The sequence below is a fragment of the Oreochromis aureus genome, linkage group 13 (assembly GCF_013358895.1).
Source record: "Oreochromis aureus strain Israel breed Guangdong linkage group 13, ZZ_aureus, whole genome shotgun sequence".
NCBI classification, from domain to species: Eukaryota; Metazoa; Chordata; class Actinopteri; order Cichliformes; family Cichlidae; genus Oreochromis; species Oreochromis aureus.
Genome location: NC_052954.1, coordinates 2,167,975 through 2,193,955, shown reverse-complemented (window position 1 = coordinate 2,193,955; position 25,981 = coordinate 2,167,975). Strand labels below are relative to the sequence as shown.

General features: G+C 40.6%; 1 protein-coding gene across 1 annotated transcript in view; it reads right to left on the bottom strand.

The window, feature by feature from the left end:
• The window catches only part of si:ch211-250c4.3 (uncharacterized protein LOC100535981 homolog), a 44,404-nt gene that overhangs the window by 2,978 nt on the left and 15,445 nt on the right, over positions 1 to 25,981 (bottom strand). The window contains exons 2-6 of the mRNA XM_031741012.2: positions 21,594 to 22,381; positions 7,408 to 7,569; positions 4,172 to 4,334; positions 1,280 to 1,401; positions 520 to 641 (exon numbers count right to left, since the gene is read on the bottom strand). Coding sequence (XP_031596872.1) covers positions 520 to 641; positions 1,280 to 1,401; positions 4,172 to 4,334; positions 7,408 to 7,569; positions 21,594 to 22,381 — 1,357 coding nt within the window. The remainder of the gene's footprint in view (positions 1 to 519; positions 642 to 1,279; positions 1,402 to 4,171; positions 4,335 to 7,407; positions 7,570 to 21,593; positions 22,382 to 25,981) is intronic.

The following is a 25,981-nucleotide window of genomic DNA, read 5'->3' as shown; positions in this document are numbered from 1 at the left end:
ATTTGTTTTGGCAAAGTTACACACCGATTCAAAATTGATTTTAGTGACCTCCGATTGGCGTAACCGGGTGTCATTACTGCCGACGTGAATTTTGTTTATGTTTGTGAAGAAGAAGATACACCTGAAACATACACAGGTACATAAATCAACAATCTTCTTGTGTTGCGTGTGTGGGGAGAGAGAGAGAGTGTGAGTGGGTGTATTTGTGTGTTTTTGTCATGAAATGTTCTTGTAAATGAGGGTGGGAAGTTTTTTCAGGCTAATGATGGTCTGCTTCACTTGCATCACTTGTTAGGAGACCATCTTTAGCCTGCAAGCAATCTTTTCCCCTTTGCCTCTCTGATGGGTCCCCAGCTGTATACGGACCCCTGATTAGGTGCCCATTGGATAATCTAGGCCAGTGTGCAGAGACAAAGAGAAAATGTAACAAAGGAACAAAAGGGCCGTTTATCCAAATTCTTCTGGACCTGACTGCAGATCATACATGTACCACACTATGGTGTGCAGCATGCTCCTCACCTGTAGAGCTGTGGGCAGGACATCTTCAGTGAAGCTGAGGCTGTTCCCAGCCTGCTGTGATTCCTTAACTTAGTCTTCCTTACCATGTCTTTGACTCTGGCCCATGTGTTGTTTTCACTCAGCTGTACACAAAGACACACAAAATCATCACTGATCAATTTTCCCTTCTAGCAGTAAATGCGATGCCAGCCTGACTATTGTGCAGTGCAATTAGCAGTGTTTGGGTGAACTGCTAACAACAAGTTAATTTATACGCAGTGACCCAACAAGATCATTTCAATAGTGACCAAGCGGACCACAAATCAGTGGCTGAAACACAAGTGGGGGGAGTTTGAGAGAGTGAATATTATGGTAAAAGCACAGATTTTAGGGTCGTGTTTTTCTATGAAAATGATGCAGGAGTCCAAAGTGTTGTTTCTTATCTAGCTCTGGTCTGAGTTTAGCTCATATTGTGTCCTTTTTGTAGTTCAGCATCACTTGTGCTCCTGTGTTTATTAGCATGGTCATCAATTTTTGTTATTATGTTCTTTGCAGTCTGTTTATATTTTTGTTTCTTTACAGTTTTGCATTATCGAGTATTGTTTTGCATTTGCATCCCTCCACGTGTCTTCTGTCCTAGTCTCATCTCTGTGCGTCCCCCTGTAGAAATCGTGTCTTGTCTCCAGCCACACATGAGTTTTTGGACAAATAATGCAGAACGTCGCCTCATATGTTTCATGTTTCATCCTGATTCTCTCAGGATAAACTGTGCATCACTTACTGTGTGCTGAGTGATGGAGAGCCCCTCAGTGCTGTCCCCGTGGACCTCCCCCTCAGTGTAACTCCTTTGGTTTAGGCTCTTCCTCCACGGAGGGACGAGTGTTAAAGCATCACCTGTAACTCCTGAAACAGGGAGCAAACAATAAGCACTTACAGTTCAGTTTGTGCCTGACTAATAACATTAGAACCAGTATTCCTTTGGTCCTTTCATGGGTTTTGTCAATGCTATAAGCACCTATAAAAAAATAAAACACACTACACATGTGTGCTGATCAGCCACAACATTTCAAATGCTTTTCGTGCTCGGTGTCCTGCCCAAACTGAAGGACGGACGTTATCATGGTGGTTTCTTCATGGAAAAACACACTGACTCCACTTTGATTTAAACTATTCCTTTTTTGTCAGCGCACAGGTGGACCAGACCATGCAGGCAGACACAGCAGTCACCGTGTCTCCTTGCTCTGTGCGTGTGTGTGTGTTTCCAAATCTTTGCTATATGATTAGTTGATTAGTGAATTTTTTATTCACATCTTGCTGCATATTTTTCCAGGGAGTAATGGCTGTTATAAGAAATCCTGCTGGAAATCAGTGCACGTCTGGTTTTTTTCTTCTGTTCATCCCACTCCCCTCTTCTCCTACTTTACTGTAAACACAGCTTCTTATCACAGCTTCTATTGGTCATAGCACTTTGCTAGGAACTATTCAGTCTAGTGCAATAGCTACATAAAAGTTGGTGAATCCAAATTTGAAATGATTTTATGTGGACTGTGCATGACAAGTCCACATACGTGTTCCTGTCAGGAGCAGAATTCTCCCCGAGTTTGGGTAAAGCAGAACTTTTCTTTAAAGTAGATGAAATGTGGGGGTAGTCCTGGGTCACACTGTGAAACTTGAGTATTGCTAAAACAATTTGAGAACATAGTTTAGTTCATTCAGGGTGTTTTCAGAAGCCTGAAGGTTGCAGAACAGACTGTAAGTCCTGTCTGAGGAAAATATCTTTCTAAAAATATCTCTGGAGAAGTTGAAAACTGCATCTAAACATACTTCTTTGTCTGCTTGTGCAAATAAACTGCTTTGTATGCTGCCAGTGTTTTTCACTGCTGTTGGTTGGTCATTAGTTGTAGTTGTTGGTTCATCCAACCAAAACCATAACCCTCTGACTGTTAGTAACTACGAGCACTTGATTTCTGTAGGAAGAAGTAATAGACTCTCTTTTTGTTGCTGTCTTAACCTCCGTAGACCCGAACTCTTCCATGGCATGCATTTTTAATTTCTCTTTGATATTTGGGCTGATTGGGACCCAATGAATGTAAAAACAAAGAATTACCAGATTTTTTTGTACCTTATTTTTGTTTTTAAGACAAATACGAGCCACATATGAGGACATTCGTTTAAAATTTTGATAGAACAGTAACAGTATAATGTCCTCGTAAGTGGGTATCAGGCCCATGTAGAGCAAAATTGAGTATTTTGGTCTAAATAACCCAAAATGTGATGTCCACATATGTGGACGCAGGGTCCTAGGAGGTTAAAGGTGCAGTCTGCCCTGGATTCCTCCTTACCTCGAGCCTCTTTTCCTAAACTGAACTCAGGGCTCTAACACATGGAAACATACATAAACATGCTTATTTATTCCGGTTATTGTCAACAGGATAGACATGTGATCCTCTTGTTTTGGGACAGCTGACAAGAGCAGCAACAACAGCTGCTTATAAGATAACATTATCCTAATGTTAGGCTCCCTCTGATAAACAGGATGATTACATTCTCACATCACCTAAGAGTTTATTTACGAGTCCAACAAAATTATATCGACTTCACAGAAAGTTTCACTATCGCTGGCAAACAGCAGCTAAAAGGCAAAAACAGCAGATTACCAACAGCATATCCTCGATGCTACATCCAGCTCAACTTGCCTAAACATCACTGTGATTGGACACGAGCTTCACTGAATCAGCGTATATCAGGCTGCCTTCACAAAGGACCTGGCATACTCAATTTTTAACGTCAGTTTATATAGCAACAAATCACTTCAGAAAAAACACATGATGATGAAAAAAGTTTGATAGAAAGGAAAGTTTGAATCTTGAAAGTAGAGATAGTGTCTGTCTCCTGAATCCAAACTGGAAGCTGGTTCCACAGAAGAGGGGCCTGAAAACTGAAGGCTCTGCCTCCCATTCTACTTTTAAATACTCTAGGAACAACAAGTAAGCCTGCAGTGTGAGAGCGAAGTGCTCTAATAGGGTGATATGGTACCTGATCAATAGCAGCCAGACTTGCCTCAGATTAAAAACATAAAATACTGCAAAATCTTTAATTGACACATCTATTTTTTTATTCCTGATTTATTAGTGTGTTTCTATTATTTAAATATTTAAAAGTCTAGAGTTGAAAAATATTTCACACAAACACGAGTAGAAAAACACTGGCCGGCCACAGTCTGCAGTCTAAGTTTAGTGGTGAGATTTTAAACACTGCACTGTGAAAGATTTGCCAGCATGCTGTGCTGTCAGCATGTTATGGACATTTACAACGAAATGTGCAAAATTTGATGAAGTTCAGTACTTGATAGTGATGTGCACCTTGGAATTAATGATGTAACTCCAGCACTGTATACCACACAATGTTTGTTTATGCCTGTTTCATGTAATATCATATTTTGTATTTTATGGATTTTCTGCAGAAGTTTACATCAGTGCGGTTTTCTGTATGTTATTTATAGACATAACAGCAATCACTGTTACTACACAAGATGTTGTTGAATACATGTCAGGTAGTCCTCTCATCAGTCACTATTTATTCACCACAAGAAGGTACTGGGATTGAATCTACCAGCCTTGTAGAGATTGCAGGTGCTTTTGTGTGTCCTCTCCAGGTGCTCTGGTAGTATTACCTCCACTGGTCGACATGAGTGGGTGCTGTGTGACCTCTGGAATGGCTGACAGGTCTGAGAGAGTTCCACTGGGTGATGAAAACTCATCTCTGGATTGTGTTTTCTGAAAATCCTGGAAGGCTAAACTGGCTGCACCACAGCTGCAGTAGTCTTTGAAGAAGTCCTAGAAAAAAGCAGAGAAGAAGAAAATGTGTCATGAAATTTTCATTTAAAAATAAAATTAATAATAAGTATCAGCTGTAAAACTGATGTTAAACTTGGATTATTTTCTAAGGATTTTGTCTTTGTTGGACAGACATTGAAGAGGGGAGAGAGAGAGAGAGAGAGGGGGAAGATGCACAGCAAAGGCCAAAGGTCAGGCTTGAATATGGCTGCCTGCTATGATCACTCACCAAACTGAACCTGTTTGATTAGTTGCCTCACAGACCCTCAGCTTTTTCACCTTCACATCTCCAGACACTCCATTAATTCTGGGATACCAATGGCTGGAGAAACACAACCCTCACATTGATTGGGCCGGTAATAGAGTTGAGAGTTCGAGTCTGTTCTGCCTTGCTGCTTTCAGTTAGACTATTGTTGCTAAGTTAAGTTTTAGTTTAAAAAGCCAGACACTCTGAGAGGTGATATCACTTGATATTAACTCGTAAGCTGGAAAGGAAATGCCATCTCACTAATGTAACCATTTAGTCTGGAAAACCAGTTTGCTGCTCTATAAAAATGCCCTCTGTAAAGCTAGAACATCTTACTATTCATCACTGAATGTAGAAAATAAGAACAATCCTAGGTTTCTCTTCAGCACTGTAGCCAGGCCTCTGTTGGCTGTAGCTCAGATGGTGGAACATGTCACCTACTAATTGCAAGGTTGGAAGTTCAATCCCTGTCTGCTCCAGTCGGCATGCTTCTTGGGCAAGATAGTAACCCCGAGTTGCTCTCTGAGCATCCATCGGAGTGTGAATGTGAGCTTGGTCTTACAGAGAAAGAAGAAAGTGCTTATGTGAATGAGGCAACTTTCATAAAGTGCCTTAAAAACCAGTTCATTTACCATTAATGACTTCATGAATTTCTCCACAAACACAATTTTAACCTTTAGAGGAAACATTATAGAGAGTAATTAATCATAACCATCTCACAAACATACTTTTCAGTACTATTGATATTTATTTTCACTTTTTCTCCAATTGATCTTTCTGAGTTAACTTCAATAATTACTTCCTCCAAACCATCAACGTGTCTTTTAGACCCCATTCCTACAAAACTGCTCAAAGAAGTCCTGCCATTAATTAATGCTTCAATCTTAAATATGATCAACCTATCTCTAATAATCGGCTATGTACCACAGGCCTTCAAGCTGGCTGTAGTTAAAACCATTAATTAAATAGCCATTGCTTGACTTGGTACTGTACTGTTTGAATCATACAGTATCTAACCAGACTCCAGAAAGAGAGAGCAGATTTCTCCTGTTTTGGCTTCCCTTCATTGGCTTCCTGTTAAATCCAGAATTCAAAATCCTGCTCCTCACATACAAGGTCTTAAATAATCAGGCCCCATCTTATCTTAATGACCTTGTAGTACCATATCACCCTATTAGAGCACTTCGCTCTCACACTTACTTGTTGGTGAATTCTCCCTTAGTTACACTACAATAGTCTTTGCTGCTGTACTGAGTGTTTCTTCTTCAGTCGCCTTTTTTCACTCATTATGTGTTTATACATCACTCTGCATTTAATTATTAGTTATTATTAATCTCTGGCTGTTTTCCACAGCGTGTCTTTTGTCATGTCTTCCTCCCGTCACCACCAGCCTGTAGCAGCAGATGGCCCCGCCCCTCATTGAGCCGGGTTCTGCTGGAGGTTTCTTCCTGTTAAAAGGGAGTTTTTCTGTCCCTCAGTCGCCAAGTTCAGTGTTCATAGGGAGTCGTTTGATTGTTGTTGTTGCTGTATTATTGGAGAGTCTTTACATTACAATAAAAAATGTTTCGAGGTGACTGTTGTTGTAGTTGGTAACTATAAAAGTCAATTGAATAAAACTGTTTGTCTTAATGTGATAATGAGAGCGAGTCAGCCTCTGTTCTGTGTCCTTTGAATCCTCTTCTCTCATTCGACCTTTCAGCTTCTCATTTGTTAATGGTGTCAATGTTCATGTCATTTTTTGAAAACATTAACTTGCTCCGGTGCGCTACATCCTACATAGTGTTACTGTAGATGGTAACTGCTTTTTGTTGGTGCTCTTCCTGCCACCCCTGCTGTAAACAGGGCTGTCACACATGCACAGAGCTGTCAGTGACGGTCCATTCAGAGACCACAGACGATATTCCAGTCAGGATTACTCTGCGTCTTTAGTGTTGTTTTTGTCTGTCTGAAGCCAGTGTACGCCCTGGACAGGTCTCCAATCTGATCCAGAGCTAACACAGAGAGACTGACAACAAGCTCCACACAGAAAGCTTGTTCACCGGCCTGATGGTGAAGTCTAACACAGGACCTTCTTGCAGTGCAGCAACAGTGCTAACCACTGTGCCACTGTGCTGCCCATATTAAATGTATTGGTTATAAAATACAGAATTGCTATCTCAGTTTAAACAGCTGTGAGTGTCGCTGGAGGTTGACCCAGTCGTTCAGCACTCTGCCTTTCTGTTTTTAGGTTCTGTGAAGTGTTGCTTTTCAGTATAATTCAGTTTTATTTCCATAGCACCAAATCACAACAGCCACCTCAAGGGATGACACTGTAAGGTAAAGACCCTACAATAATAGTACTACTCATAATATTTAAAAAAAAATGTATTTAAGCATAAAGACACAGGAGGTAGAGGCGGTTGGTTGTCTACAAAAGGTCAGTGGTTCATTCTTTTGTTCCTCCAGCCTGCATGTCCAAGTATCCTTGTGCATGATACTGAAACCTTAGTTTCCCCTGACGCCTCCGCTGGACTCTGAGATTAGGTTCAAAGTGCTTAGGCTTGGAATGTGAATGAGCCTTTTAGTAAGAAAGTGCTTTGAGTGCTCAAACTTAGTAGGAAAGCACCATATAGACCAATAAGACATGCTTTTCAATCTCCACACCCCCAGTTGTAGACAAAGAATCTGTTACGGCTTTAAGGTCGACACACAAAGCTGCAGTTAAGATAAGATAAGATAACCTTTATTAGTCCCACACGTGGGAAATTTGTTTTAGCAGAAATAATCACGTTTAGGTTTCGAGATGGCAACTTTATTGCATGAGTTAAAATAAGAGCTTTCACACACCTCTTTGGCCTTTCTCATCCTGCATTCCTTTTGCAGACTGCAGAGCTGCCTCTGCAGCTGGAGGTTAGTCTCCTGCATCTGGCTGATCTTCTCAACGAGTTGACAGATGTGCTCCAGGTAACCCAGTCCTGATGATAGTGGGCTGGAGCTCACTTGCTGTTCCTGTACAAACAGAAAGCATAGGGGTTAAGATAGTTATGATGGGTTATGATAATTATGTCATTATTATCCTAAACAATGTTTCTATTTTTTCTCCAGGAGTGCTATAGTAATAATCATAATTACTGGCTGGGTTTATTTGTTTATTATTCTGTTGTATTAATGAAGAATGTCACCATAGGTGGTGAGGAAAGCACACTGCAGACTAAAACCCAGGCTTATCATTTAGTTTTCAAGATTTAGTTTATGCAACGAAAGTGCTTTTGTTATGATTATGATGGAAATGTTTTGGTTAACAGTGTCTCAAATCCTGACCTTTTTTATTAAACCAGAGCAGATACTGTCAAACTCAACACTGACATCATTACTTCAGTCTAATTGTTTTGTCGCCCACCTGCTGTGACTGTTAGTGTGAGCTTGCTCCTAGTTAAACTCGGCTGTAGGGGGTTGAAAAACTAGGTTGAAGTGTATGTGAGGAGAGTGACCAGAGTTTGTACCCAGTGCTGCTGGACCTGCAGGTTGCTTTTCTCACCTGGTTTTATCTGGTGATGTAGTTTTACATTTTTCTGTTCCAGTCTGACTAGTGTAACAATTTTGAGCTCCCACCAAGAGTATTACTTCACATTGAGAGATTTCAAAAACAATGGGAACAGTTTGTGTAAGAGCATAGCCATGATGCCTTTTTCAAGGCTGATAAGGATGTTTCTGATTCGGGTCCAGGTCCCAGCATCAACAACATGTCTCCTATCAAACCATTCTCTATGCCATCAGGATGATCAAGGCACCAGTGCATATGTGTTAAAAGTCGATATCACTGTTGCATTCAAAAAAAGTGGCATGTTTTGGTATCAAGTAGATTTCCAAATTCTGTTTTGCAGTTAGATTAACATTCAGGTGTAAAAGCAGTCCACTCATTTTTAAACTATTCTAATAAAGCTCTGCTGGATCCTACTGAATAGGGTTAAAGTATCCTATGTTCTGCACATTTTAGATGATTTTGATACTTTAGTAAACTCAGATGAGAAAACACTTGGTCCCCTGCTACATGGACTGGTTCTTATAGAGCACTTTTCTACTCTAGCCGAGCTCTCAAAGCACTTTACACAACTTCACTGCAAAAACTCAAAATCTTACCAAGAGTATTTGTCTTATTTCTAGTCAAAATCATCTCATTACACTTAAAATAAGACAGAATCAGCTAAAGGGCAACATTTCAGTAAGCTAAAGGAACTTGTTTCAAGACAGTAAATCTTAAAGCTAGACAATTTTCACTTGATTTTTTTTTTTACTTTTTTTTTTTACTTAATACAAGATATTTTAGCTTGAAATAAGTGAAAAATCTGCCAATGGAACAGTGAAAATTGTCTAGTTTTAAGATTTACTGTCTTGAAACAAGTTCCTTTAGCTTACTGAAATGTTGCCCTTTAGCTGATTCTGTCTTATTTTAAGTGTAATGAGATGATTTTGACTAGAAATAAGACAAATACTCTTGGTAAGATTTTGAGTTTTTGCAGTGTTGTCTCAATCACATCTTTTTCTATGCACCTTTCAAACACATACAGGCTCTGATGGATGCATCCGAGAGCAGCTCAGGGTTAGTATCTTGCCCAAGGATATTTGGCATGCAGGCTGGGATTGAACCACCAACCTTCCGAGTAGTTGGTGCTCTACCGCCTGAGCTACAGCCACCCCAGTCTGACGTTTCAAGGCAGAGCGTTCGACGGCTGTGTATGAAATGCTCCCTCTGGAAAAACTGCCTCATAGCCACAAAATCACTCAGTGTTGTTCTCTCTGTTGCTTCAATCACTACACGCCAGTTGTTTCCTAAATCTTGTATAAATTTAGTGTCAGAAAGTGTAAATGGATCTTTCTGTGTCTGACAGTGAAGCTGCTGTCTGCCTCTTCACTAAAGGCTTCTCTTCTCCTGACGTGATGCCTTTCATAGGATACCTCACTTTGACTCTGTCTCTCACAGTTTCATTCTCACCATCTCACATCCCCTGTTACATGAACACCAAACCCCAGGCTTCCAAGGTCCCATGCTCAGCTGCCAGCTCATCAACATTTCTGCGCATTTATTTAAAATGTGGAAAAAGTGAAGCTTCCTTGCAGCCGGAGTTTAGTTGCTGGAATACAGTTCAGACAAAATGTCTAATCTCAGGTTTCCAAGTCTGTTTTCCAACCTTTGTGCAAAACTGCTGCTTTAATGTATAGGAAAGGTCACACCCTCAGTTCCTGACAGTAGGCAGACAATAACCCTGTTTGTTCTTCATAAGATGCTAGCATCTCTTTGCAGAGGCATACTCAGCAAATTGTTGGTTTATGTGGTAATATCCATATTTTAATAAGAGGAAACTTTGAGCAAATATTTATCCAACCACAAACATTCCTGTAAGTGTACCAACAAAAGCAGGATGTGAGCTCAGGGCCAGTGTTTCCCATGCAGCTGACACTGAAACGCTGGTCCACAGTTGCTGTGATGGAAACAATGGCCAAACAGGTTAAAGGACTGACATCAGTCATTTCCTCTGATGGACAAATGTTTTACCGATCACCATGAAACTATTTCCACATGGGGCTGTTTTGAGAATTTTGCACAATTGCAGCAAATACATTAATAATGTCTTAATATTTAGGTTAAAATCAATATCTACATTAACGTCAAAAATTACTGTGCACAGTTTCCTGGTTGCAAATCATGTTTTTGCCTCCTAATATTCCTGTTTAGAGAACAGATGGATGGATGGTGTCGTGGTCCTGGATCTTTGATCGAGTATTTTCAGTTTTGTTCAGGTCTTTTTAAGTTAATTCATGTTTTAGTTCCTGTGTCTGTTATTTTGTAGCACCTCTGAGTTTGTTATTTATAGTTCGTGATGTTTTTGTTTTGTTTTATTATGCTTTTTCTTCAGTGTCCTCGCCTCTGTTTACCTTCAGTCTCACCTGTCGTATCTCGTGTCCTGTGTCTGTCTCATCTCTCTGTGTTCTGACTCCATGGGGTTCTCTGTTTTGTCAAGTTTACATTTTATTTTGATCGTCTCCCGTCTCTTGTATATAATGTTCAGTTTTGCTTCTCCTGTCTCGTCAGTTTGATTCTGTTTAGCTGTGTTCTCAGGTGTGTCCATTCTCCTCCTGTGTATATACTGTCTGCAGTGTTGGGAAGGTTACTTTTAAAATGTATTCCACTACAGAATACTGAATACATGCCCCAAAATGTATTCTGTAACGTATTCCGTTACGTTACTCAATGAGAGTAACCTATTCTGAATACTTTGGAATACTTAATATATTATCATGCTGTTTACAACTACATGAATGTCCTATTGCTGTGATTTATTACTGTTACTGAAGGTCCATGGCTCGAAACGTAGTAAAGGGACCTCTGGCTAATACGTCGGGTTCGTGTCGGGCTGGTAGCGAAAACTAGCTTTACTTTGTTGTCTGGGTCAACTTTGCTTATGGAGAGACAGAGAGGCGTTGAAAGGCTGCTCCAACGGAACTTATTTTTTCCGGAGGAAAACACGAACACACTGTACAGTTGAGTCTTAATAGCTTACTTACAGCTGGGCTCGTCAGGCACTCTTCTTGGCTGCTGTGGTTATTATTATATTTACATGCTTCCAGCTCCCGTTTTTGCTCCGTGACAGCTCGGACTTATGGTAGTCCATTCTCCCTGCAGCACGGACTACACTGCCCATCAGGCTACATGCTTTAGAGCTATGCCTGTAGCATTCTGCCTTTTAGCTTAGCACAACAACAACAACAAAAAAGCGCTCTCTCACCCAGGAAACACGCAGAGAGAGAGCGCGTCACCCTGTAACCATGGCAACCGTAACGCTGCCGCCTGGAACAACAGAACGTAGCTGTCAAACAAACCCAAACAGTCCTGACCTGCGACAATATGAAACAGGGAAGTACCGCCGTGTATTCCATTTATTTCAACAAAGTAACTGTATTCTGAATACCACCTTTTTAAACGGTAACTGTAACGGAATACAGTTACTCATATTTTGTATTCTGAATACGTAACGGCGGTACATGTATTCCGTTACTCCCCAACACTGACTGTCTGCACCTGTCTCTGTTCTGTGTTGCACCCTCCTGCGTGGTGTGTGGGTTTCTAGCCATCTGTTTACCCCTCAGTCTGTTCAGCAGTTCCAATAGAATAGAATAGAATAGAATAGAATAGAATAGCCCTTTATTGTCATTGTACATGTGCAATGAAATTGTGGGTGGTCCACACCAACTATGCTGGAATAAAATATAAATAGGAGACAGCAGAAGTAAATAGCTAACAAGAGAAACATATACAAAAACACACACATTAAAGAAAACAAGCTGCAAAGTGCTTGGAAAGAGTGCAAAGTAGTTCAAAGAAAAGACGTGACCTGAGTGATGGGGGTTACTCAGACCATGGCTCTGATTGGTGGGTGGGTGGTCAGGGCCGGGGGGACAGTGTTTGCTTACACTCTGAATGGCCCAGGGAAAGAATCCGTTTGTGAGTCTGGCTTACTTGAGGTGCCGATCAGAGGGCAGCCGGTTTAAACAGATGAGCGAGGTGCAAGGGGTCACCTGTAACGGCCCTGTTTTTTCAGAATCAGAATACTTTATTAATCCCCAGAGAAATTATGCATTTGTGGCTCGGCTGTTTTTCTGGTTTGTTAGCCAGTTTGTTTCAATCTCTCCCAGTTACTAACAACTTCATTAAGTGGTAGTATGTCAGATGTTGCATTGTGGCCAGCACATTTTAGTTGTAGCTCACCTTTATTATAGCATAGCAAACAGAAAGGTAAGTAGCAGCCAGGTAATGCTAATGTACTGGGATTTATATCGCACTTTGCTAGTCTTGCTGAACATTTGAAATGCTTTAGACTACAAATTGCATTATAACTAAACATCTATATTTTAATGTACACACTTGAAATACTTTATTTTCTTAACATTGATGGCAAATTTTCAATTAGCAGTTCACCTGTCATTTATATGTTTGGACTGTGGGTGAAAACTGAATTACTCAGAAGAAACCGGCACAGGCACAAGGAAAACATGCAAACTGCACACAGACGTGCCTCAGATTTGAATCATGAAACATTTTGCTGTGAAGCAACACGTTTATCCACTGCACCAGCAAAAACCACCCAAATCAAACATACATGTGAGGCCACCTCACAACAGAAGTCTTGGTAGGTTACTTTGTGTTATTGCAATTCCACAATCTTCCCAGAACGTCCCGACACATCCGCCCCAAGATCAGACCATGATGTGCTCAAAAAAACACCTGAAGAGCAACGCCTCAAACTCTATAGGCCTCAGTTCACATGTTGAAGTCTATGGTAAACAGACTGGTTCTCATATAGCACGTTTCAACTTGATCTGAGCAGTTAAAGCACATTACACACCATGTCTTACTTTTTTCAATGTAAGTGCATCTATCTGATAGTCAAACTCCAGTGGACACATCAGAGAGCAACTTGGGGTTAACAACCTTGCCCAAGGATATTTAACATGCAGACTGGAATTGAACCACCAACCTTCCAATTAGCAGGTGCTCTGCTCTACCACCTGAGCTACAGCCACCGAGTAGAATAAGAGAAAGACTGAACAAGTATGGTTTGTTTGGAAGGCTTGTTAGGCGAAAATCCCCTCTCTTAAAAAAACTTGACAGTACTTTACAAACCAGCATCTGAGCAAATCAAATGGCTTCTGAAACAATATCCTTTAGACAGATAGGACCAAAGAGAAGACAGTTGGCCCTAATACACACTGGGTGAAAACAAATAGCATATCAGCACAAACACCTCATTCATCTTGCAGCCTATTCGATCACAGCAGCAAATCTTTGACATAATGACTGAAAAATAAAAGAACTGAAGGGTTTCGATGGCCAGTCAAAGTCCAGACCTCAGCCTGACTCAAATGATTAAGAGAGTTGTTCATAAATGAATTTCTGCAAACCTCAATGAACCAAAGCAACACTGTAAAGAAGAACGAGCCACAAAAGGTGTGAAAGATCGATAAAATCATACAGGAAAGCATCACTTCAAGTTATTACTGATAACGGAGGTTCTTCATGCTGTATGGGACTGAAGTCTAAACATGACTATGGAACGATGATTAAAACACAATGAATATCAGAGATATTACTACAACTTAAAGGAGAACATTAATTCCAGCAGTTTGAATATTTGACTGAGCTAATTAAGATAAGGGAGGGTATTCAGTCCAGGAGATAGCTCTCACTTCCTCAGGGGAAGTCAGTAATTGGGGTTGGGGGTTGTTCTTGATGGGACAGTAAACATTATCAGGGCTGGCACTGATCTTATCCAACTCAGACCGCTGAGCAATCCACAGCTGGGAAGACTTAGTGGGATTTCCCCCTTTTGAAAACAAACACACACAGTGATGCACTTCCTCTGTTTCAGATTCCACTGATCTTGTGAGTCTCACGTGGAAATGACCAAAAGTATGACCAATGACCAAGGATGTGAATAAACTACATGTCTGATAAAAGAACTAATGCAAGTTTGGAAAACTAAATAAAATGAACATTGGCAGCTCAGATCAGGAAGGCCACAATCAAAGAAGAAGACTTTTAGAAAGAAGCATGAACGTCTGAGCTGACAGTTTTATAGTTTTATATAGCAGATCTGTTGTATAATACAGTCATTTTATTACTGTCAGGATCGTGTAAAAGGGAGGTCTGAAAGTAGAAACAATGGAACTTGTCACTATGATAACTATGATCACTATGAATTCCAGTCCTGTGAAGCACAGGACTGGAATTCATGTCTAGAGGTTGAAAAAGTCCCTCATCTACCTGATTTCTCACCTGTAGACTATATCATATTTTTATATGCTATAACATGTTATTAAAGCTCTACCCTGTGCAAAGGGGATTTTGGCATCATTCAGTGCTAAATGCTAGGACCAGTTCTGTTTATATGATACATGCTTCCTTTTGCCAGTATCTTTCAAATGTGTAACACACGTTTTCACTTCAATGCAATGACACCAAACTATATTTATCCATGAAGCCAGATAACACATGCCAAGTACTTAAATTAAATGCAGGATTATCTGAAACACATAAACATCTGGATGACCTCTAATTTTCGGCTTCTAAATTCAGCTAAAACTGAGGTTATTGTTCTCAGCCCTGAAAGTCTTAGAAATAAAGTACAGTATCTAACCAGACTCTTACTCTGGATAGCAGAAAAACTAGTTCATGCATTTATTACTTCCAGGCTGGACTACTGTAATTCATTATTATCAGGATGTCCTGAAAACTCCCTGAAAAGCCTTCAGTTAATCCAAAATGCTGCAGCAAGAGTCCTGACAGGGACTAGAAAGAGAGAGCAGATTTCTCCTGTATTGGCTTCCCTTCATTGGCTTCCTGTTTATTTGTATTTAAAAGTAGAATGGGAGGCAGAGCCTTCAGTTTTCAGGCCCCTCTTCTGTGGAACCAGCTTCCAATTTGGATTCAGGAGACAGACACTATCTCTACTTTCAAGATTAGGCTTCAAACTTTCCTTTTTGCTAAAGCATATAGTTAGGGCTGGACCAGGTGACCCTGAATCCTCCCTTAGTTATGCTGCAATAGACGTAGGCTGCCGGGGATTCCCATGATGCACTGGGTGTTTCTTCTTCAGTGATGATTTTCTTTTTTTCTTTTTATGAATTTATTAAGAAAATAACATCAAACATTTCCATGGAAATTGAAATCTGCTCTGGTCCTGATTTGTAAGGTTTCCATTATCTGTGCTCCACCCGGAATACTTTCTCAAACATGACACTACTAGAAAGGAATGAGACACCAGATGTGTATGCTGAGCATCGCGATAGAGAGGAAGGTACTACAACATCACGTACTCTGCTTTGCCTGCCAACACCAGAACAGACAGTGCTCTTGCCTCACCTCTCTGCAGTATATCTTTCAAAGCTCTTGAAGAGGAACTGCAGACTGAAGCGTGTTTTTTTTTATTATGTGTCACTTTTAGACTTATTCTGTTGATGAATCCATACACAGTTATGTCACTCTGAAGAGATTTCATTATTGTTACACTCCTATAACAAACACTTCAGCCATTTCAGCTTTGGAATATTGTTCATATTTAAAGGCTCCACTACTGTTACCCAGTATCCACTATTCTACCACCAATTGCATTTCACACTAGTGCTGGCGAGCTATGCATTGGATATGAATACAACATGTCAGATATGCAGCTAAAGATAAGACCTACAATGTTACTGTTCAAAATATGACAGCAATGCACTCAGGAATGTCTCCAGTTCTGGAGTCCTGAGGCATCCGTGGATTTTGTATTTAATAACACACAGAGGAACAGAGGGTGAGAGAACAGCCAACTAAGTCGACACAAAGCAAATATTTGTGAACTGACACAAGGTTTAAGGCAAGAAAAAGCCAACATCCCTGTACTGTGGACTACAGGGTCCCTATTTAGAAGGGGAAGTATTTACATTATTAGCTGTGGTGACAAGTGAAGATGTAATACTGCCTGTCAGCAATGTACTCCTGAAGTCATGCTGGGCCCCACAATCCAGTGCCAAATGCCATTACCTCACAGGGGCCCCCAGAAAACCATCAAAGAGCCTTTATTTAGCTAAATATGTGAGTAATTTCAGATATTTGACACCGATTTGATATGTCCACATAGACTGCCAAGCTCTGGGGCTGGAAAGCATGGAGGGTCAATGACAGAGGAGCTTGTGGTCAACGACAGTATCACCAGAAAAATCTTCAGTTTTCCAGCACAGATGAACAAGTGTTGCATGACATGCAGTTTCATAAAAAAGGCTCACTGCACTCTGTCTGTGAGCTCGTAGGCTCTCGTGTTTAAGTTTGATTCATGTGGCAGAAATAATAAAGCTGTGACCCAGAAATGCGTTTGAACTTTGAGCTGAAAGGATCCAGCAGAACAGCTGCAGTTTACTCAGGAAAGACTTAGAGGTGCTTTGGCTGTAAACACAGGGATCCAAAATGTGTACAAATTTGAAATTGTTGTTACATAACCTCCTGAAAATTACTCAGTTTTTCTTTATTTTGTTGATCTGGTTGTATTTTAAATATTTCATAGATTTATTCTGTTTATATACTGACAGTTTAAAAAAAAATAAAATACTATGTAGTACTAGTTGACAAAGGAGGTCATCTTACAATGCTTTATTATTATAAGGTACACTTTACAAAAACTAGAGAAAGAATCCCAATAATGACACGATGAGCAGCAGTAGGAGGAAGAATTTCCTTTAACTGTAGAGACCACAGGTAGACTCAGGCTCAGAGACCATCCATCTTTCCCACGCTGGAAAAGAGAAGATGGAAAACAGAAAGAGAGACACTACGACAACAAAGAGCAAATAAAAATAAATGACAAGATTGCATAGATAAAGGCTGATGACATGCAGTAGTGGCATACAGGTTTACTAGCTGCAAACTCTATTGCAAAGGAAAGTTTGGAATATAATCTTGAAAAAATGACCCCAAAATCCAAATCAGCTGGACTGTGACAGATTAGCTGTTGTCACTGTTAAGTATGGAGCCAATATGTCACATCTGCCACAAGATGAGGAATGTTAATTCATTATAAAGAATTATTTTTCTTTTTAGGGAATATACATATGGATCCAAACACATTTAACAATTTAGTATTTTTTTTATTATTTCTAAAACATCAGCAAGTATTCATTTGAAAAACTCTCTCAGATAGCTGCTGGTAATAAAAGGCAGCCCCAGGCTTGAGTCTGATGTTTCCAGGAATATCATAACGCTGATTATGACTTTGCAGCTTCCACAGCTGTCAGATGCTTTCCCCGTGAGTCAGCTGTGCCCTCTCATTTTGAAAGTGGACAAGATAATAACAGTTGGCTTAACATGAATGAGACATGATTCTGCAGATCCTTCTGAGTGAGTACAGATGCTGTGTTTGTTAATACTCTGCCACAAAACAGAAAATACAAGTTGAAATACAAATTGTTTTGGTTTGGTCAAAGTTTGGTTAATAGATAAAAAACCAAACCCCCCAAAGGACTGCCGTATGATAATGAAACATATAAGTACACTATAGAAAATATCAGTTACAATGATGTGATTACCTGGTAAACACAGAGCCTGGGACAATTTAAAATTTGACATAATGACAGAGGACATAAAATATATTTGTAGCTAACCAACAAGGGATTTTCCAAAAACACTAAAAAAGTCACACATTTTTAAACCCTAGTGGGAGTTGTCACGTAAGAGTTTTGTTGACCAACTATTGATCATGTACCTCACCACATATGCAAAGGTGTGAACAAAAGGCATGGGTCATTATCAGCAGAGGCTTCGGGTGAAACCGTTGTTGAGATCACTTGATGTAAGATGTGAGAGAGTGAGGCGTCTGGGAAGGGACCTCAAAATTATAGGTGGCAGACAGTTGGAGACGTAAGCCACCCCCTCTGTTTAAAGATGGTGGTTCACAGTGGACATAGATGGCTTCACTCCACTTTCAAACCATCTGTCTTCTCTGTCCAAAATGTGAACATTGGCATCCTCGAAAAAGTGTGGCGGTGACTCTTCTGTGTTGTGCCATGCATTTATGGAGTGGCTGTTTGGCTTCTCCGATGCAGAGCTTTTGTCTGAGAGTGTGGCTGGGTCTGAAGTGCACTGGGTTTATCCTGAGTTTCTCTGATGAACCTGCTACATAAGGGATGACCGTGTTGTTCCATTTGTCCTTCTGTTTCTTCCTAGTTGGCATCTGACCTGCTCTCCTGTGCAGCTTTACTGATTTGATGAAGGCCCGGTTGGGATAACCACATATTCTAAGAGCTTTCTTTACATGTGTGTTCCTTTTCTTTCTCTTCTGGCCTAGAGGGAACGTTTTGTGCCTGGTGTTACACGTCCTGATTACTCCAAGTTTGTGTTCCAAAGCTCAGCGGGAGTCAAAGAGGAGGTACTGGTTTGTGAGTGTGGGCTTCTGGTAAACTTCAGTGTTGAGGTTTCCACTCTCCTCAAAGAGCACAGTCCAGAAACGGCAAACTATTATCCTTTGCATCTGCCCTGGTGAACCTTGTTTCTATCCACTGAGATGTTGTTAACAGTGGAGGCTTTTATTTCTTTGGTTTTGATTTCGACCCAGGTGTCATGCACCTCTCTGTACCAGTGGCTAGGTGTTGTCCCTTTGAAAGAGCCAGGAGCTTACTTTCCACTTCTTCCATGTAAAGGTTTGCCATACTGGGTGACACTGGGGAGCCCATGGCACATCCATGTTTTTGTCTGTAGAAACCCTCATGGTATCTAAAATATGTGGTGGTAAACCAGAGTGTACAGCTGGTTCTGTTTTCTAAGGAGCTGTCTTGCTGTTGTCATTTTCTGACAGTCTCCACTGGGACAGAAGTGAAAAGGGAGACCACATCAAAGGAAACAGAGTTTTTGGGGTGTACCAAAAGGATACAGTTCAAAATCTTGGCAACAAATATGCTCTTTGATGTTGACGTGAGCAGAGTTACGTAAGCGGTTATTAACAAGAGTAGCCAGTCTCCTTTGCTTTCCTCCTACTGCGAGCGGTGCAGTCTCCGGCAGGCTGAATAGCATAAAAGCATAAAAGGATATGTAGCTGTCTGAAATATACTGGTGCAACCCTTTCTCTGTGAAACATATTAAACTAGACTTCTGCTACTTCCTTTGACTTTGGGCCATCCTTCATTTTATTTGCCAGTGACAGTAGCTAGAGGGGAAACTTACAACTCTGTTTCTCCAAAACTCTCTGCTGTCTCACTGCACTCTCTTTTTCCTCTTCTTCTGTCCACCTCTGCATGCTTGGTGTGTTTCGATCCAGGTATCAGCTGCAATCACTGTGTTCAAACCAGCAGACCAGTCAGCTTCAGGGCAATCAGCTGATCTCTAAAGCAAACAGTGTGACTGGCATGAAGTTGTTGCTCCATGGCCCATTGTCCCGAAGAAAAAGATGCTCGGCCAGTTTGTTGGCAAAGGTTAATGGGTAAGAGTAGGATAAAAAAGATCCAAGAATATTAAACAAATACTAGGAATGACTGCAACAGGCTGCACGCAGGTTAATGCATGTGCACAAATGGCAAAGGATGACTTTGGCTTCAGTGAGTTATCACCAAACTCTCTGTCACACATAACCACATAATATACACTTCTCATCTTCTCATCCCCCTCACTCCGGGTCAGTTGTGTCAGATGATGGACCTTCGTCATTCTGCTGGAGGACTTTAAAAGCCACTCTTCTTTCTACCATTGCCAAGTGATGGTTGGTGCTGTCAGCAATATTATTGGAGATTATGTATCGAAATTTCAGGAGCGGGACCACGCCTCCAAACACGCTCCTTCCAGTTCTCATCTACATATGTTCCCCTAGTTTTACAAGCTGTTCATTCTCATTTACGTGCCCCACCCTCCCTCCCTCCTTGTTCTCTATTCTTTAACTTCTTCACTCCTGTTTAGTCCATGGGGATCTGCCAGGCCCGGGAGCCGCTGCCAGTCCCCTTCGAGGCCTTCCCCAAACCGCAGCTCAATTCATGTCCAAGCATTCACCTTTACCTACTAAAACACTGTCAAACCTCAAATGAGGACGTGGGCCCAGCGAGTGAATTGCCAGTTTGAACCAATTATACGTACATGTTGCCTGCATGAAGGCAATGGGGGCAATGAACTGTAGGGTCATGAAAAGGCAGCAACCATAAAGTTATATATATAGCATTCATATTATGTTATGTAACACCAAATGTTCATATAATAACAATAATAATAATAATAATGATATCCTTGGGCAGGACACTACACCTACCGCCTACTGGTGTTGGCCAGAGGGGCCGATGGCGCTCTATGGCAGCCTTGCTTCTGTCAGTCTGCCCCAGGGCAGCTGTGGCTACAACTGTAGCTGCCTCCACCAGTGAGTGAATGTGAGAGTGAATGAATAGTGGAATTGTAAAGCGCTTTGAGGGTCTCAAAAAGCGCTATATAAATGCAATCCATTATTATTAAATGCTTATTTAATTTGTGACATTTATAGTAATATCCCACTCACACAAAACATTATTAATTATGATGCTGATATCAAAGGTTAAAGCAGTATAAACATGTAAAACTTCTTTATAGAGTCTTTTGAGATGTTTTTAATTTGTGTAAAATGGCTAGCCGTAACAGCCGGAACAATATACAGGCGAAACATAGTCTTTAGCAGAATGCTTGAGACTGTGTGAACCAGCACTGATGCACTAACTCTAGCTGTTCAGTGACTCATTACACTGTAAAATCTTTGGGCAGTACTGTATGTGTTATGCCTGAAGATCAGTGATGTGCCATACCACTGATTTCCTTTCCAATCCGATACCAAGTAAATACAGGGTGGTATCGACGATACTGATACAAAAACTTAATGTGTTATTGTATTTCAAATTATAGCTTCATAATGACTGCAGGACTACTTGTTCTTATTGTTTAATTATGAAGAATTATCATATAGAAATAAAAAACCTGAAGTTGTGTGTTAATTTATGCTATTTGAACATGTATATCTTGTCATTTAACATGTATATATTTGCTCGGACATGTCAACAAAAACCTTCAACATTCACACTTTCCCTCGTTCACAGCAGTGCTGTGCCACACTACACATTTTGGTATTGATCCAATACCAAGTAAATACAGGGCCAGTACTGCCGAAGTTACTCAGGCAGCTAAATGGGGGAGAGTAGTGTGCATGATTAATGAGACAAATTCTCAATTTGCAAATTCTGAACACGTTTTAATCACCACTATATCACTGTGATTGTTACTTTCCACAATAATTAGTTAACACAACAAGACACACTTTGAGCTTTTCATGTGCTTTGAAACTGCAGGCTGTCTGCAGCTGGGACACAAGCATTTCACTACTCTGCATGCCTGTGTATGTGACAATCAAAGGTTGTTTTTCATCTGGGGTACATTAGTCTGCTCAGCTTGCACCTTTGCAAAGTGCGAGGAAGGATCAGCTGATGTTAAGTGATGCTTTTTTTCTTACCTTACTTAATCTGCAGCATTCATCCATGTACTCTTCCAGGCTGTCACTGGTGATACTCCTTTTAATAGGCTCGGGTTCAAAGACTTTGCTTGTCATGTCATCACAGCTTTGTATTAAGGATTGCTCTCCAAGCCTCGTATCCTCTGAGCTGGTCCTTCCTGTCACAGCACTGGATTCTTCAGCATCCTCACTTTGTTCAGCACCCAAAACCCTGCATTGGTCCACATCCTCACCTATGTGCAACTCTACTGTTATAGCCGAAGAAATAAGTGTATTTGAATGAATGAACAAACTATCCTGTGTATCCACTGTTGTATTTAAACTGTTATCCGCTGAGTCATTTGCCTGGTTTTTCTCAGTGTTCTTTGTATCTGCAACGAGTCTGTCAGAGAGGACGGTGGGCTCAGAGTTTAAGTTGGAGGAGTCACAGGAAGACTCTCGACTGTGGACCACAAAGCTCTGCTCAGATCCTGTTGGGGTGGATGGTGAATTAGCTCCGCTGGGGAGCTCCACTCCAGAGTCCTCAGATTCACACTTGTACAAGTTTGAGAGATGAGAATCTGACAAAATGGCAGATAGATATTTGGAGCCAGACTTGATCTGAGGCTTTTCATTAAGCTGAGAATTCAGCTCGGAGTGTGAGTTTTCCTGGTCAATAACTGACACTGTGGAAATGGTGGACACGGCGTCATCAGCCCTCAGAAGACTTTCATGGAAGTTGCTGAAAAGCTTCATTTTTGTCAGGACAACCTCACTGTCCAGTAATGTGTTTTTACTGTCTCCTTTACCTGTTAAATAGAAAAAGAAATATGTATTAACTGTCATTTTTCATATTTTAGCAAGTCCTTTAATACTATGTTGACTTTCCTAACCATTTTCTGAGCTGTTTGAAATGGTTTGAATCCAGTGAACACGTCTTTCAGTAAAAATTATTCAGTTGAAGAAGGCTGAATAATGTTTGTCATCATAGTTATACATGTTGGGAACAATTTCCTGGTTGAACTCCTTAATGCCAGGATCCAAGAGTCTTACTTCCTTAAACCGCTAAAGCTCTTTCTTAGCCAGACAAAGTTGTAGCTTTCTTCATATACACGGTAACAAGCATGGCACCTTGTGTGTCTTCAGCTTGCTTTCTGTCATTATCTTTAAATGTTGTAATGGTAGTGGAAGCTACCACAAATGAGACCTTGATAACTTTGGAAGCGGTGATATGTGTAACGTGTATATGTGTCAGATTGTGTCTTCCACAACAGTGCAAGTACTTTTCACCACCTTTAGGATGAGGATGATATGAGGATTGAGTTCTTGCTGTAGATGTCTGCCTGGGATGACATTTTGATCACACAAACACTCATAAACAAAGAGACTCACAAATTACAGTTATTCTGCTACAGCTGGTCATAGGGAGTACTGAGTACTCATGGCATGTAACGTCAACATGTTGACGGGCATTGTGGCTCGCATTTCGGTCGAATATATTTCCAGAAAACAACAGGTGAAGGTTAGTGACCTCCTACAAGGAGATTTGGATATCTTGTCAAAGCAAATGCAAGATTAAAAACTTTACTTTTATCCTCTCTGAGTGGAGGAGGGAGTCTTTGCAAGGGAATTTTGATGAAACTATAAACGTAAAACAATATGAAAGAAAGCAGAAGTCTCTGCTGATACTAATAACAGAAGAGCAAATGTAAAAACAGAAAACCAGTGTGTGTTTGTGGAAAAAAGCTTCTCCTCTGTGTGGTTTCAATGAGAAAGAAGGGACATTGTAACTGTAAACGGTGGCGGCCTGAACTGAAAGATGAATGAGACACAAGTAATTTAATAAAAACAGGATGTCAGATGATTGAAACTAGAGATGGGTATTGATAAGAATTTAGCAATTTTGATTCTGTTGTTGAACTGGAGCAGGTCTAAGAAAACACTCATGGTAAATGGCCTGTATTTGTATAGCGCTTTACTAGTCCCTAAGGACCCCAAAGCGCTTTACACAACCAGTCATCCACACACGTGATGGCAAGCTACATTGTAGCCACAGCCACCCTGGGGCGCACTGACAGAGGCGAGGCTGCCGGACACTGGCGCCACCGGGCCCTCTGACCACCACCAGTAGGCAACGGGTGAAGTGCCTTGCCCAAGGACACACCGAGACTGTCCGAGCCGGGGCTCGAACCGGCAACTTTCCGATTACAAGGCGAACACCCAACTCTTGAGCCACGATCGCCCCATACTGGTTGCATGATAGCAGCTTTCAGAGGCACTGACCCAGGTCTAGTAACAAGTTACCCAATTTCAATATCATTCCAACACAAAAGCAAAGAACTCTTCCATTTCTTAAAACCAAACAGCATGTTCACTGTTGTCACAGCCCAGGATCACATAGGCACTGATCTCAAATGAACTAAAGTAAATGTTATGTCCAAATTATGTGTCACTCACTTTCAAAGATAAACAATATGACACACTTCCCTGAGAATCTTCTCGTGTTAACGTCCTTTACTTATTTTCAACCAGTAGATGATATATACATGAGTACATGGTTGCAATATCACTTTCTTTGACTATATTTCTAAAGTAGCAGCTTTAAATTTACTGTATGAGTGAAATGAAATAAAGGGTGACGTCTGTTGGGGTTCTAGTAAACAATCAAAAAAAGTATTTAATTGGAACATCCTGCAGTAGACAGGACTGTAAAGGCTCAGGGGAGACAGGATGGCTTAACACCCATGCCAAGTGACTTCAGCAGGAGTTCCTGATAGTCTCAAAAGTGGTGTATCACGGCGGTGAAATCAGTAACAGTGTTGGGAGAGTTGCTGTGGTTCACACACAACATGGAAACAAGGGCTGAAGAGCAACAGTAATTACTTACATTACAGTAAATGTCATGTAGGAGGGCATGAAAGAGAAAACAAAAGGCTTCTCTAACATATTTTAACCTGGAATCCCAAAAAATCTGAGATGTAGTAAAAGATATTATTTTTGCATAACATCTTGAAAAACAAATTGAAGTACAGTAAATTTTGTTATTCAGAGGATACATGAAAATCCCAAGATTAGAGTGGGCTAAAATGTCAAAATGTCAAGTCAATTTATTTATACTCACATTTAAAAACAACACAGGTTGACCAAAGTGCTGCACAAAGTGAAAAGTTTGGGCACAACAGTCGCAAAGGCACGGTCTCCTCTGTGTTTAGTCTGTTTCTAGGAACGATAAGATCAGCTGCCTTAGAGTTCTGTTTGGAGTATGCTCAGTTAAAAGTTCAGACTGGTATGAGGGAGCTAATCCAGTTAGAGACTTAGAGACAAGCAGTAACATCTTTAAATCAATTCTGCAATGTACTGGAGGCCAGTTAAAAACGGGGCAAGACTGGGAAATATGGTCACATATACGTGTGCCTGTGAATCATCGGAATAACAGTGAAATTTACATTTACAATAATTGATTACACAGCAGTGGAGAGTAGACTTTATCAAAGTAGATGTCTTTCTGAAAGTGCTGTAACTAAGTTTAAGAATATAATCCACCCACTGTTATCATCTTCAATGCCCTGTACCAACATAGAGCAGAGCAGCTATCTGAACGCTACTCCAACAGAGGTCGATTATCTTGTTAATAATTTTACCTCCTCACTGTGTACGACTCTGGATACTGTAGCTCCTGTGAAAACTAAGGTCTCAAATCCGAAGTCCCTGACTCCGTGGTATAATTCTCAAACACGTAGCCTAAAGCAGATAACTCGTAAGCTGGAGAGGAAATGGCGTGTCACAAATTTAGAGGATCATCATTTAGCCTGGAGAAATAGTTTGCTGCTTTATAAGAAAGCCCTCCGCAAAGCCAGAACATCTTACTATTCGTCACTGATTGAAGAAAATAAGAACAACCCCAGGTTTCTCTTCAGCACTGTAGCCAGGCTGACAAACAGTCAGAGCTCTACTGAGCCAACAATCCCTTTAACGTTAACTAGTAATGACTTCATGAACTTCTTCACAAATAAAGTTTTATCATTACAGAAAAAATTACCAATAATCATCCCACAGATGTAATATTATCTACAGCTACTTTTAGTACCATCGATGTTAAGTTAGACTCTTTTTCTCCAATTGATCTTTCTGAGTTAACTTCAATAATTAATTCCTCCAAACCATCAACGTGTCTTTTAGACCCCATTCCTACAAAACTGCTCAAAGAAGTCCTGCCATTAATTAATGCTTCAATCTTAAATATGATCAACCTATCTCTAATAATCGGCTATGTACCACAGGCCTTCAAGCTGGCTGTAGTTAAACCTTTACTCAAAAAGCCATCTCTAGACCCAGCTGTCTTAGCTAATTATAGGCCAATCTCCAACCTTCCTTTCATATCAAAAATCCTTGAAAGAGTAGTTGTCAAA